This window comes from Olea europaea, unplaced genomic scaffold (assembly GCF_002742605.1).
Source record: "Olea europaea var. sylvestris unplaced genomic scaffold, O_europaea_v1 scaffold1597, whole genome shotgun sequence".
NCBI classification, from domain to species: domain Eukaryota; kingdom Viridiplantae; phylum Streptophyta; class Magnoliopsida; order Lamiales; family Oleaceae; genus Olea; species Olea europaea.
The window spans coordinates 129,529-142,820 of record NW_019233597.1 but is presented as its reverse complement, the minus strand read 5'-3'; the positions used below and the strand labels follow the sequence as shown (position 1 = coordinate 142,820).

Genomic DNA, 13,292 nt, shown 5'->3' with positions numbered 1-13,292 from the left:
CATTTGTACATCTTTTGATTTTTAATTTGCTGGGATATACCTAGTGTACTTGTACCTGAATTTTGATGAATGAAATTTATATTTATCGATATAAATAATAATAATAATAATAAAAGGAACAGTATATTCAAATGCCTCCCTAAGCAGTTAAGACACGACATAGAAGCCAAAAGGCAGTGGCTTTACCCTATCTTTTCTTATTATGACGTGCCCAACGACCCCTTTTACGTGACATGCATGCATTTATTTCAACCTCGCCTCCCATCCCATTTCCTACCCTTGTGAAGGAAAATGACACAAATCTAATTATAAGTGTGACAATATTATTTCAAACTAGAAATCGCTTCGGCACTGAAATTGAAATTAAATATCAAATCTGTACAGGAAGGCAAAAGAAGCAAAATTTTCCTGGCGGGAAATAATCTTGGAATTCCACTACAGTCCAATTCCCTCTGGCGCATTAACATCTGATTAGTCTTTTAGGTCCAAATTATTGGCTAATTGTTGCAACAATCACCATTATCAGCAGCTCAATGCTTCATATTTCATTGGCATTGGACGGTTAAATCCAGCCTGAGAAAGCAAATTGCCAACCACAGTAAGGTCCCTGCAGAAAATTCCTTGAAACACCGATGTTGGTGGTGTTGTAATGGCTGCATTGTTCTCGATCCGATGAGTCCCACTGCCATTAGATGTATCTGAAATGGCCACCGGAATTGATTCGACTCTGGTGGAGCATTGCTCTTGAGCCTGTTGAACTTGCATTACAGCCTTTCTTTCCTTTTCAGTCACCTCGTCATCCAAAATTGTCCCCATTACACTAGTATAACCCTTCTTAATCAATCTATACAACAGCAAAGCAGACATTTTTGCTCTATCGCTAATTGAATCTATATCCCCATCATTTGCAAATTCACATTTATCAATGAAACTGGAAGATTTATCAGGTTTGTGTCTAAGTGTCAACAACAAATGGGCTCTTTCAAGTTCTGATCTTGAACAACCTCGTTTTAATCCAATCAAAGCATAATAGTCTACATTCCCAGTTTCACCAGCAGCAACCCTTTGTTTCAATTGCTGGATTTTCGCAGCTAATGAACAGAGTTTTCCAGGAATTTCCATGTATTGAATGTTCTGGCGCTTCCACACTGGTCCGGGCAGCTTTCGATCTCGTAGAATCGAGTTGTACAAGAGTTTCAAATGCTCTAGATCGTGGAGACTATCAGGCAAACATCTTATGGTTTCAAATAAGGCTGCTCTCACGGTAAGAGCCCGAATGCAAGAAGGGTTCAATGCTAAGGTTCTATTGCAATCTGCAATTGCCTCTGCTATTCTGCCTGCTGATTGATAAGCCGAGGCACGGTGTACATAGCACTCGGCCAAGAACCCCTGCGGGGCTCCACGGCGGCCGTCAACAATTTTTGAGAAGTGTCGAATGGCTTCAGAGCAAAGCCCGGCATCCAGGGCGGCCATTGCGGCGGTCTTACGGTGGATAAGGAGCTTGATATGGCTGAGAAGCTGGGAAATTTTCTCGGACTCTGTTTTTGGAGGCGTTGAGGGTTGTTGGTTGTTGATTGGTGTTTCACCGTAGAGTGGGAATCTGTTGAAGGAAAAGCTGTCGTCCGACCAGCAAATGCTTTCCCGGCGGAACGCTGCCGTGGCAAGGCGTTTTCCGGTCTGAAGTAGCACCATTGCATCCTCCATCAAGCCCAGGTGGCAACAAGCTTGACCCAAAACCAAGTACCTGTGCGGTAAATTTCGACAACAGACTGAGTAATTCCAAATTTATTAAAGATTTTTTGACATTTTAATACGTAATAAAATTAAATTGGGATTATCCAAATTTCACTATCTGCTGCCTTACCTCCATTGGCCTTCTTTGTTGACGTTTTTACAGAGTCCGGACATGACTTTCTTCTTCAAATCCGAGACAGAAAAGCACTTAAACGCCGGTTCATTTTGACCCAGTGAGTCAACAATGCCGGAGAGAAGTTTCCCTCGCTCTCTCGACAGCTGACTGGACGAGTTATCCGAATCCTCATCAGAATCCATTTTCAGGCTAGGAATATAGTCCTGCAACATATCAGCCACCTCCTTGAACCGCCGCAGAGAAAGCAAACATCTCGCCTTAAGCTCCAACGCCACCTCCATCCGTGGCGAAATTGCTAACGCCGCTTCAAGCAGGCGTAAAGCTGCTACAGTCTCTCTTTGTTCCTCCGTCGCAATCAGCATTTTCGCATCCCTCACATACCTCTCCACCATCTGCATTACATTTTCAATATTATTCCATTTACATATGAATACAAGTAACTTAATGGGTTAGAAAATTTTAGAAAAAAATTACCTTTTTATTGGTGAGCCACCAGTGTTTCTTCTCTCCACCGGCAAGAGACGACGGTGATGCAGCCATGGAAAGTATGCAAGAAGATTCAACCATTAACCTCTCTTGCCGCTTCTTTCTGCGTTTGTGTTATAGTATGATATTGAAACATCACAATTTCCCTCTTACAGATAGAGGGGAAGAGATTTATATCTACTATTGAAAAATTGCAGGAGAGAGAGAGAGTAAATAGGAGAGATGAGAAAGAAGAAGGGTATTTAAACAACAAATGCCAGATTTGACCTCAGATGAGAGAAAGAAAGCTTTCATCCTACTACATCATCGCTGCCACCAAATTCCCTCTGTTTCCAACTCCACATTATAGAGAGGTCCAGAGGCTAGTCTACGGCCTAGAAGATTATTAAACATAGATATAATTCCCTTTTTTTTTTCCCCCCTAATTTATAATAATGTGTTATCTTTTTCTCCATTAATAAGTATTGATTTTCTCAAATGCATAATATTCTATAAAAACAATTTACTACGCAAAGAGTCAAACTAAAGTCACAAATTCTTGAGTACAACTATTCGTTTGTGTATACACGTACAATAGAAGGTAGTGTCAATAAAGGACAAAAGTGAAGTACATAAATATGAATAGGAAATAACTGAGATTTCGATAATGGACAGCTTGAACTTAAATTTGGATGTTGTTGTTTATGATGGGAACTACGGGCTTGGTGCGATAATTTATGATAATCACGGTTTGATTCTCCAAACGTATATTGAGTCAGTTTTTATCGAGTTATGCAGCAACATTTGCGCTTCGCGAAGATGTACCCTTCACGAAATAAGTAGGCTGAAGAAGGTCATTGGCTTTTCAAGTGAGCTAGGACCTTAAATCTGTGTGAACACGTTTGCGCCAAATGCACCAGTAACTTTTGATATTGTAGCATTATGTACATGCTATTTTTCCTACGTAGGAACAAATTAGGTCATTGGCTTGTTAGTATTTATAATACTCTAGTGTTGTATTTTTTTATTTTATTTTTTTACAGTATAACTGTTCAATTTTATGAGCTTAGGTTCAAACCCAATGATTAATTTCTATTGTATTTGATAATTGATTATGTAAGAAGCCCTTGATTAGCTAGTATCTAAACGAAGTAATGTTATTTATCACAAATGAAATACTAAGAAAGTGACAATGGAGCCCGACTTCACAATTGGTAATAGACAACGTCAATGTGGATTCTTGGCTCCAATGATGTTAAACTTCGCTTGCGACTAACAACATTATTAATTGACATCGCATCGTGTGGCGGTAGTAATTTATTTGCTATAAAGACCAATCCATAATTAGTTTTGGAATTTCTTCCAGTATTTTTTAAGTAATTATTTTATGGAATGTGTAATAATTTAAGATCATATAAATATTTTACAAGAAACTATTACTTAATCAATAGCCTTTAAGTTAGTCAAATTGATGTTAAGTCACGAGTTCATGCCTCATGAGTACAACTATGATTCATACAATGGAAATCAAGATTTTGGCGTTTATTATTATAGAAGTGCTAATTACTTGTAACAAATACATTATTGATTCCAATTGACATAAAGTTATAATTGCATTAACTTATCTGATCTAACAATTATTTACTTCCAAAAGAATATAAATAGTAGCAGCCATCCCCGTATTTATTATTATTATTAATCTTTGGGTAGCCTGAATCTGGACCCATAGCTATAGGTAAATAAGAAAGGAAAAAAAAAGGTTGAATCTCAATCTTGAGGACCTCATCGCCCCACCCTTAGAGTTTTGTGAGGGAGGTAAATAGCGGAACGTACCTCAGTAGGTCAGGGAACAATAGCTGCTTGTACACTGCGCCTACAAGAAGTCCAATTCCATATCTCAGGAATCGAACTTTCATACTGCGGCTACCAGCAAAACTTGAAATAACCTCACTCCTATCCTTTACACCACTGAGCTATGTCCCGTGGGCAGCTATAAGTAAATAAGATGGCACCAAAAGAATGAATTATTTAGTTTGTACAATTAATGTATTTAAAAAAATATGTGACAAGTAATAACGTCGGACAAACGCTACGCTACTAATAAAAGATAAAGGAAGGTAGCTTGTTAATTAAATGGTCATTTATGAATTATAAGAGTGCCATTAAATTTTCATCCAATTTTCACGTTTCACATTTATGAATTCAAGCAACAACTTAGTCCTAACTTTTAATAATGGTGAAAACTGATCATCTGTCTCTTGGACAATTAATCCTCAACGCTAGAAACCATTGGACTAATTGAAATGTGACATTGACAAGAATTCATTATGAAACTTTAATAAATTGTTTAGGGTAATTAGCACAAAACATCCCTACCTTTAATTGTTTTTGTGGAAAACGTCCATACCTTTCATTTTTTTGTGGATTACACCCTTACCTTTACATTTTTTTGCGCAAAACGTCCTTCTGTCAACTTTCCGTTAAAATGCTCCGTTAAATCAAAAAGGTAATTTTAGAGTGAACATGCAAAACTTCAATCTTTTACGATAGGCACATCTTTTTAAGGGTAAAATTTCATATCGAATAAATATAAAAAAGCATTAATCAACATACAAAATTTGAGCTACTCAGAGCTAACCTCTTAAAAAGGAAAAGCAAATCTTAATGTATAGGTGGTGGCTTGGTGGGGTTGTGAAAGTGGCGGTAGTGGAGAATTTAGGATTTATCTGTAATGTTTTGAAAGATTTAGAACTATGATTGCAATTAATTAATTATTTTTTCTTTTCTTTTTGTTCTATTTCAATAGGAGGGTAAAATCGTCATTTTATTGAAAAAATGGATGAAAATGACCTTTTGCGCAATGAAAGGTGAAATGTAGGGGTAAAAATGCTAAAAATGAAAGGTAAGGACGTTTTGCACAAATAATATTGAAAGGTAGGGACCTTTTCTGTTAATTATGCTAAAAAATAAAAGGTATGGACGTTTTGCACAATAACTTTGAAAGGTAGGGACCTTTTATGCTAATTACCTTTTTTATTTAACGGAGCATTTTAACGGAGACTTGACAGAAGGACATTTTGCGCAAAAAAATGTAAAGGTAAGGGTGTAATCCACCAAAAAATGAAAGGTAGGGATGTTTTCCACAAAAATATCGAAAGGTAGGGATGTTTTGTGCTAATTACCCAATTGTTTATAATCAAGTTGATCCTCCTATCTAAAATTTAAGACTAAAATTTTAGTCGAATAATGAGATCGAGACCAACAATGTATATGTTGACAATTGTTTCGGAATTTTTAACCCATTCGCATTTGGTTGCTTGGTCATTAATCTTATCCATAACCTTAAGTAAAATTTAGAGTGAACATGCAAAACTTCAATCTTTTACGATAGGCACATCTTTTTAAGGGTAAAATTTCATATCGAATAAATATAAAAAGCATTAATCAACATACAAAATTTGAGCTACTCAGAGCTAACCTCTTAAAAAGGAAAAGCAAATCTTAACGTGATATCGAAGTCCATTATCTTTGAAGATTGAAAACCAAATCTTAATAGTAATATAAATAAAGAAGAAAAAGAAAAGGGCAAAAAATGTAAAATGAAGAATTAGGATAGGAGAAAAGTGTAAGCCACAAGAATCCTGCTTTAGCTTTTTGGGTATTGGTTCTCTTTGCTTTTGAATTGAAGTCACATTGGTTTGTCTTAAAGCCTCCTCTAACCTCCCTTTCTATGGCAATGGCACACACACAAAGGCAAATGCCATCCATCCACACACTACGGATGCAAAATCGGAATAGTTCGTGAATTTAGTCTGTAATACAAATAAAATTGTTGAATTTATCTAGTGGTACATAATAGAACGTACCGAATGGTGTACACCTTATTCACATGGGTGTGGGACCCATGTGAAAGAAATGATATTTTATTCGAGTGGGTCCCTCGTCCATGTGAGTTGGGTGTACACCGTTAAGTACACCTCGATGTACCACTAGCAAAATCGAAAATTGTTTATGAACACTTCCAAATAAGCTTTGAATGTAACGAGTGGGTTCGTTTCGCACTAGCCATTTTTTAAGGCTTCACCAGTTCTACCATTCTGCCACAATTTTATGTTTTAGACAATATGAGTAAAATCATCCTATTATTGATTCAATGATTCATGTACAACATATCATGTGTTTCGTCTCACAACTTCCAAGACTGACAAAACTAAGGGGTTTTTTAGAGTGAACATGCAAAACTTCAATCTTTTACGATAGGCACATCTTTTTAAGGGTAAAATTTCATATCGAATAAATATAAAAAGCATTAATCAACATACAAAATTTGAGCTACTCAGAGCTAACCTCTTAAAAAGGAAAAGCAAATCTTAATGTGATATCGAAGTCCATTATCTTTGAAGATTGAAAACCAAATCTTAATAGTAATATAAATAAAGAAGAAAAAGAAAAGGGCAAAAAATGTAAAATGAAGAATTAGGATAGGAGAAAAGTGTAAGCCACAAGAATCCTGCTTTAGCTTTTTGGGTATTGGTTCTCTTTGCTTTTGAATTGAAGTCACATTGGTTTGTCTTAAAGCCTCCTCTAACCTCCCTTTCTATGGCAATGGCACACACAAAGGCAAATGCCATCCATCCACACACTACGGATGCAAAATCGGAATAGTTCGTGAATTTAGTCTGTAATACAAATAAAATTGTTGAATTTATCTAGTGGTACATAATAGAACGTACCGAATGGTGTACACCTTATTCACATGGGTGTGGGACCCATGTGAAAGAAATGATATTTTATTCGAGTGAGTCCCTCGTCCATGTGAGTTGGGTGTACACCGTTAAGTACACCTCGATGTACCACTAGCAAAATCGAAAATTGTTTATGAACACTTCCAAATAAGCTTTGAATGTAACGAGTGGGTTCGTTTCGCACTAGCCATTTTTTAAGGATTCACCAGTTCTACCATTCTGCCACAATTTTATGTTTTAGACAATATGAGTAAAATCATCCTATTATTGATTCAATGATTCATGTACAACATATCATGTGTTTCGTCTCACAACTTCCAAGACTGACAAAACTAAGGGGTTTTTGATAAAAATTTTAATAAAAGATTTAGTAGATTTTAGTAAAAATTGATGATGCGTGCAGTTGAATAATTGATAAGAATTGTAAGCCTCGTTAATTTTTTATAAAATTAATTATTGACTTTAACTTAAATTTTATAACAACCTTTAAGCTATACTATACAAGCACTAAATTAAATACGGCCAAAATTCAAGAGATGTTTCAAATCCCAAGATGAACTTTGAAGCCAATAATATATGGAGGTCGTCCTTATGATATGTCATGTGAATTATTGACAAGCATAGTTCCAAACATGTGCGGAGTACTCAATTAAATCACTTTTGTACCTTATCATTCTCGTTTAATCGTTTCATCTATACCAATTTGGAATCAAACCGAAAAGAGGTTAGTGAAAATTGCTCAATATGCAACTACTTTACTCGACAATAAAGCGCATGTAAAAAAGTTTTGTCTTTACATCCAATAGTCGCTGTATTTTTCAAATAATTTAGCATCGAGTAGCTTTACCGTGACACAAAAAATAATGTTGTATTCAACGACATGAAAATGTGCATTTGAGCTTCAGAATGGAGAAAAATAATTCTTTACAAACTCAAAACATATTGAAAAAGACGGATCAACATAATATGCTTCATACATTTACATATACACAATAAAATCGAAAATTGTTTATGAACACTTCCAAATAAGCTTTGAATGTAACGAGTGGGTTCGTTTCGCACTAGCCATTTTTTAAGGATTCACCAGTTCTACCATTCTGCCACAATTTTATGTTTTAGACAATATGAGTAAAATCATCCTATTATTGATTCAATGATTCATGTACAACATATCATGTGTTTCGTCTCACAACTTCCAAGATTGACAAAACTAAGGGGTTTTTGATAAAAATTTTAATAAAAGATTTAGTAGATTTTAGTAAAAATTGATGATGCGTGCAGTTGAATAATTGATAAGAATTGTAAGCCTCGTTAATTTTTTATAAAATTAATTATTGACTTTAACTTAAATTTTATAACAACCTTTAAGCTATACTATACAAGCACTAAGTTAAATACGGCCAAAATTCAAGAGATGTTTCAAATCCCAAGATGAACTTTGAAGCCAATAATATATGGAGGTCGACCTTATGATATGTCATGTGAATTATTGACAAGCATAGTTCCAAACATGTGCGGAGTACTCAATTAAATCACTTTTGTACCTTATCATTCTCGTTTAATCGTTTCATCTATACCAATTTGGAATCAAACCGAAAAGAGGTTAGTGAAAATTGCTCAATATGCAACTACTTTACTCGACAATAAAGCGCATGTAAAAAAGTTTTGCCTTTACATCCAATAGTCGCTGTATTTTTCAAATAATTTAGCATCGAGTAGCTTTACCGTGACACAAAAAACAATGTTGTATTCAACGACATGAAAATGTGCATTTGAGCTTCAGAATGGAGAAAAATAATTCTTTACTAACTCAAACATATTGAAAAAGACGGATCAACACAATATGCTTCATACATTTCCATAATCACAACGTTTGAATGTTCGATTTAGTATGAAATAACAGTCTTATTCTCGATAACTCTAAGATGGGGTGTCTGCACATGACAAACACATGGCTAAAAAACCAATAGGCTTTGGCCCCCCCATGAGAAAATAAGGTATCCAGCCATTAGTGGCAGCACATTCTTAACCCAGCTAATGTCCTCCAAGTTGGAGAAAAAAGGGTGCCCTATTCGATTAATAGCAGTTTATTTCTACTTCAAGCTTATAATCATTATCAATGTATATGGACTATTGTATGGGCTTCCGGGTCCCCCCATTTTACTCGATGAACAACCTCTTCCACAATTCAATATTCGTACTATGAGACAAAAAGTCAACTTTTTCAGAAAATAAGTAATTATGAAAAATAATATGACAAGTGGAAAAATCTCCAATAGTGTAGACATGTTGGAGTGGGAGGCAGCAAATGTGTGACGTGAAATTCTAAAGACTTCTCCTATCAAATAAAACATACATCTCGATAAGGTTGCTAATGTAATAATAATGTATTTAATTTAATTAACCAATCAATTGTGAGCATTTTATCCAATGTGTACTCTGAAGCATTTTGCGGAAAGACTTCTCGGGGGCACACGTGCATGTAGGATTAAATTTCACGTGACCACGTGGTTAAAACGTGCGAGCCACAAACCAAATAACTTCAAATTGCCAGCCTCAATTGGGTTGGATTACATTAAAAAACAACAATAATTGCTCATATTGGGAAGAAAAGCAACAATAAATAACTATTATTTTTAATATACAAATAATTTCAACGTCAGTTCTAAGCGATATGCATTTGTTTAGTCTTATTTATTTTTGGTAAGTGTTTAAAATAAATAATTTAACAGTTTTCAAATTCAACAAATAAAATAATTTTTTTTTTTTAAAAGTCGTAAGTTAACTTAGCCAAATAGAATGGTTGATGAATTGTAAAATGTTTTTATTCTCTTTCTTAAATTGTTAAAAAAAATTTTCCCCCCCCCCCCCCCCCCCATGAGAAAATAAGGTATCCAGCCATTAGTGGCAGCACATTCTTAACACAGCTAATGTCCTCCAAGTTGGAGAAAAAAGGGGCCCCTATTCGATTAAAAGCAGTTTATTTCTACTTCAAGCTTATAATCATCGTCAATGTATATGGAGCCATTGTATGGGCTGCCGGGTCCCCCCATTTTACTCGATGAACAACCTCTTCCACAATTCAATATTCGTACTATGAGACAAAAAGTCAACTTTTTCAGAAAATAAGTAATTATGAAAAATAATATGATTAGTGGAAAAATCTCCAATTGTGTAGACATGTTGGAGTGGGAGGCAGCAAATGTGTGACGTGAAATTCTAAAGACTTCTCCTATCAAATAAAACATACATCTCGATAAGGTTGTTAATGTAATAATAATGTATTTAATTTAATTAACCAATCAATTGTGAGCATTTTATCCAATGTGTACTCTGAAGCATTTTGCAGAAAGACTTCTCGGGGGCACACGTGCATGTAGGATTAAATTTCACGTGATCACGTGGTTAAAACGTGCGAGCCACAAACCAAATAACTTCAAATTGCCAGCCTCAATTGGGTTGGATCACATTAAAAAACAACAATAATTGCTCATATTGGGAAGAAAAGCAACAATAAATAACTATTATTTTTAATATACAAATAATTTCAACGTCAGCTCTAAGCGATATGCATTTGTTTAGTCTTATTTATTGTTTGGTAAGTGTTTAAAATAAATAACTTAACAGTTTTCAAATTCAACAAATAAAATAATTTTTTTTTTAAAAGTCGTAAGTTAACTTAGCCAAATAGAATGGTTGATGAATCGTAAAATGTTTTTATTCTCTTTCTTAAATTGTTAAAAAAATTTCCCATCTATTCCTCCAGTACTAGGGGTGGCAAATGGGCCGAGCAGTTCGTCGGCCTGCCCGCTTGGCTCGCGAAAACGGAGCTCATGAGCGGCTCGAGCTCGTAAAAACACAAGCCCAAGCGCGAGCCGAGCGAGCCAGTTCGGTGGGCGAGCCGAGCCCGCTCGAAAAAGGAAACTAGCCGCTCGCGGTGAGCAGCTCATTTTTAATGAGCCATGAGCCCAGCTTGTGGGCTCGTGTTAAAAAGTGACCGTTCCGATAACTTTTTTCAGTGATCGTTTCGGTCCCTAAATTTTTTTAATTTTTTTTTTTAATAAAATTATGACCGATTCGGTCCTTTTACTTTTTTTTTCTTCTTCTATAAATAGTGGCATTTAGTCACTATTTTTTCTACAATTCACTCTCAACTCTCAATTCTCTTTCTCTCAGCTCTCTTGTGTTGTGTTGATAGTTATGCAATTTTTATATACAATTTATACAATATTCAATTCTTATTTCTCAGTTCTCACTATATTTATTGAAATTTCATTCGATTTTTATTTTTCACTACATTTATACAATTATTTTTTTACTAGTTATTACTTATTACAATTAAACAAATGAATCCACGCACATTTGTAGAAAACTTGTTCAGTGTGGGAGGAAACGAATCGTCTATGACACCGCAAAGTCAATTTTGAAATCAATTTGAAGGTCTAAATGATGTACCCCTACCTAAAGATATTCCAGATTTGGATATTCATCATCATGTAAGCGGCAATCCAAATTATCTAATTAATTTGAATGATGTTGACGTTCCCGAAGCGAAATACGATCAAGAAGAAGAGGCTGAATTAAGCATTCCTGATGCGAGGGGAAAGCGAAAGGGAAAAAAACAAGCAAAATGTTGGGATCATTTTAAATTGATTTCAACGAGAAAATCGTCAATGGAATCCCAAAATCCAAAGCAGTATATAAATACTGCCAACAAAGATTCGCATGGCAAAGAGGAATTGATACCACCCATCTCAACCGCCATTACAAAGTATGCGCGGCCAAACACGGACTTATCCCAGGCTGTCGAACACAATTGTAATTTGACAGTCCAGACGCCGGTGATTCTGCTGCACCCTTATTCACATGGGTGTATTCGAAGGAGAGAGCTCGAACCGGAATGGTGAAGCATGTTGCTGGTGCTGAGTTGCCTTTGGCATTAATTGACAACCAACACTACGTCTTGCATGTAAAAAAATAGCTGCAGCCAAGGTACGTTGGGGTAAGTCGAAACACTCTTCGTTCCGATACGCTAATAATATATTTAATGCTATTATTAGTATTGTTAGAGAATATCATTGCGAAAGTAAAATTCGTTCATTTACTTTGGATAATACTAGTGTTGATAAAGTAGTTGCCGATAAATTGCATAGGATACTGCAACCTGATTTTGGTGGGTATTTGTTTCATACTCGTTGTGTATGTCATATTTTGAATTTAATTGTCCAAAATGATTTAAAACATATAAAGGATCAACTCCAAAATATTAGGAATGCACTAATATATATTACAATCTCCCCAAGTACAAATCAAGCATTTCAGGATTATTGTGTTGAAATAGGAGTGCAAAATACTAAAACATTTGTTAGCAACGTAAGTCATAGGTAGAACTCTACTTACTTGTTATTAAAGTCATGTGAAGGTTTTGAACATTTAATAACTGACTTTTATAATAACAGACATGTTAGAAGTGATAACGAGCGTATGTTGACCGAACGTGATTGGTAAATAACTTTGAAAATTAAAAGATTTTTGACATTTTTTTATGAAACCACTAAGATTTTATCAGGTGTTTAATATCCCACCAGCTGCATGGTACTTGAACGTCTTTATATAATTGCAAGAATATTTTATAAATACAAAAATGCCCCTAATTTTAGTGAAATTATAATTGCTATGGAATTAAAATTTAGAAAATATTGGGGGAAGACTTACCTATGTTATTGCCTTTAACAGTACTAGGGGTGGCAAATGGGTCGAGCGGTTCGTCGGCTCGGCCGCTCGGCTCGCGATAACGGAGTTCGTGGGCGGCTCGAGCTCGTAAAAACACTAGCCCGAGCGCGAGCCGGTTCGGTGGGCGAGCCGAGCCCACTCGCAAAGGAAACGAGCAGCTCATTTTTAACGAGCCACGAGCCCAGCTCGTGGGCTCGTGTTAAAAAGTGACTGTTTCGGTAACGGTCACTTTTTTCAGTGATCGTTTCGGTTCCTAAATTTTTTTTTTTTAAATAAAATTATGACCATTTCGATCCTTTAACTTTTTTCTTCTTCTTCTTCTATAAATAGTGGCATTTAGCCACTATTTTTTCTACAATTCACTCTCAACTTTCTTGTGTTGTGTCGATAGTTGTGCAATTTTTATATACAATTTATATAATATCCAATTCTCATTTCTCACTATATTTATTGAAATTTCATCCAATTTTCATTTCTCA

The 13,292-nt window shown here is 35.4% G+C and overlaps 1 protein-coding gene across 1 annotated transcript; it reads right to left on the bottom strand.

Annotated features, from left to right (window-relative positions):
• Nucleotides 1-303: 303 nt before the first annotated feature.
• Nucleotides 304-2,694, bottom strand: LOC111377034. Its single transcript, XM_023000067.1, has 3 exons — nt 2,345-2,694; nt 1,865-2,262; nt 304-1,744 (listed from the first exon to the last, which is right to left on the bottom strand). The coding sequence occupies exons 1-3, from the start codon at nt 2,435-2,437 to the stop codon at nt 523-525; spliced, it is 1,713 nt and encodes a 570-aa protein (XP_022855835.1). The 5' UTR covers nt 2,438-2,694; the 3' UTR covers nt 304-522.
• Between the last annotated feature and the right edge of the window lie 10,598 nt (nt 2,695-13,292).

What these genes read in the sequence shown, in the direction of transcription:
- LOC111377034 (XM_023000067.1), bottom strand. Translation starts at nt 2,437, where the DNA reads ATGGTTGAATCTTCTTGCATACTTTCCATGGCTGCATCACCGTCGTCT. An exon ending in GGTGGCTCACCAATAAAAAG is followed by an intron (nt 2,263 to 2,344) that starts GTAATTTTTTTC and finishes AATGTAATGCAG; the next exon opens with ATGGTGGAGAGGTATGTGAG. An exon ending in AACAAAGAAGGCCAATGGAG is followed by an intron (nt 1,745 to 1,864) that starts GTAAGGCAGCAG and finishes TTTACCGCACAG; the next exon opens with GTACTTGGTTTTGGGTCAAG.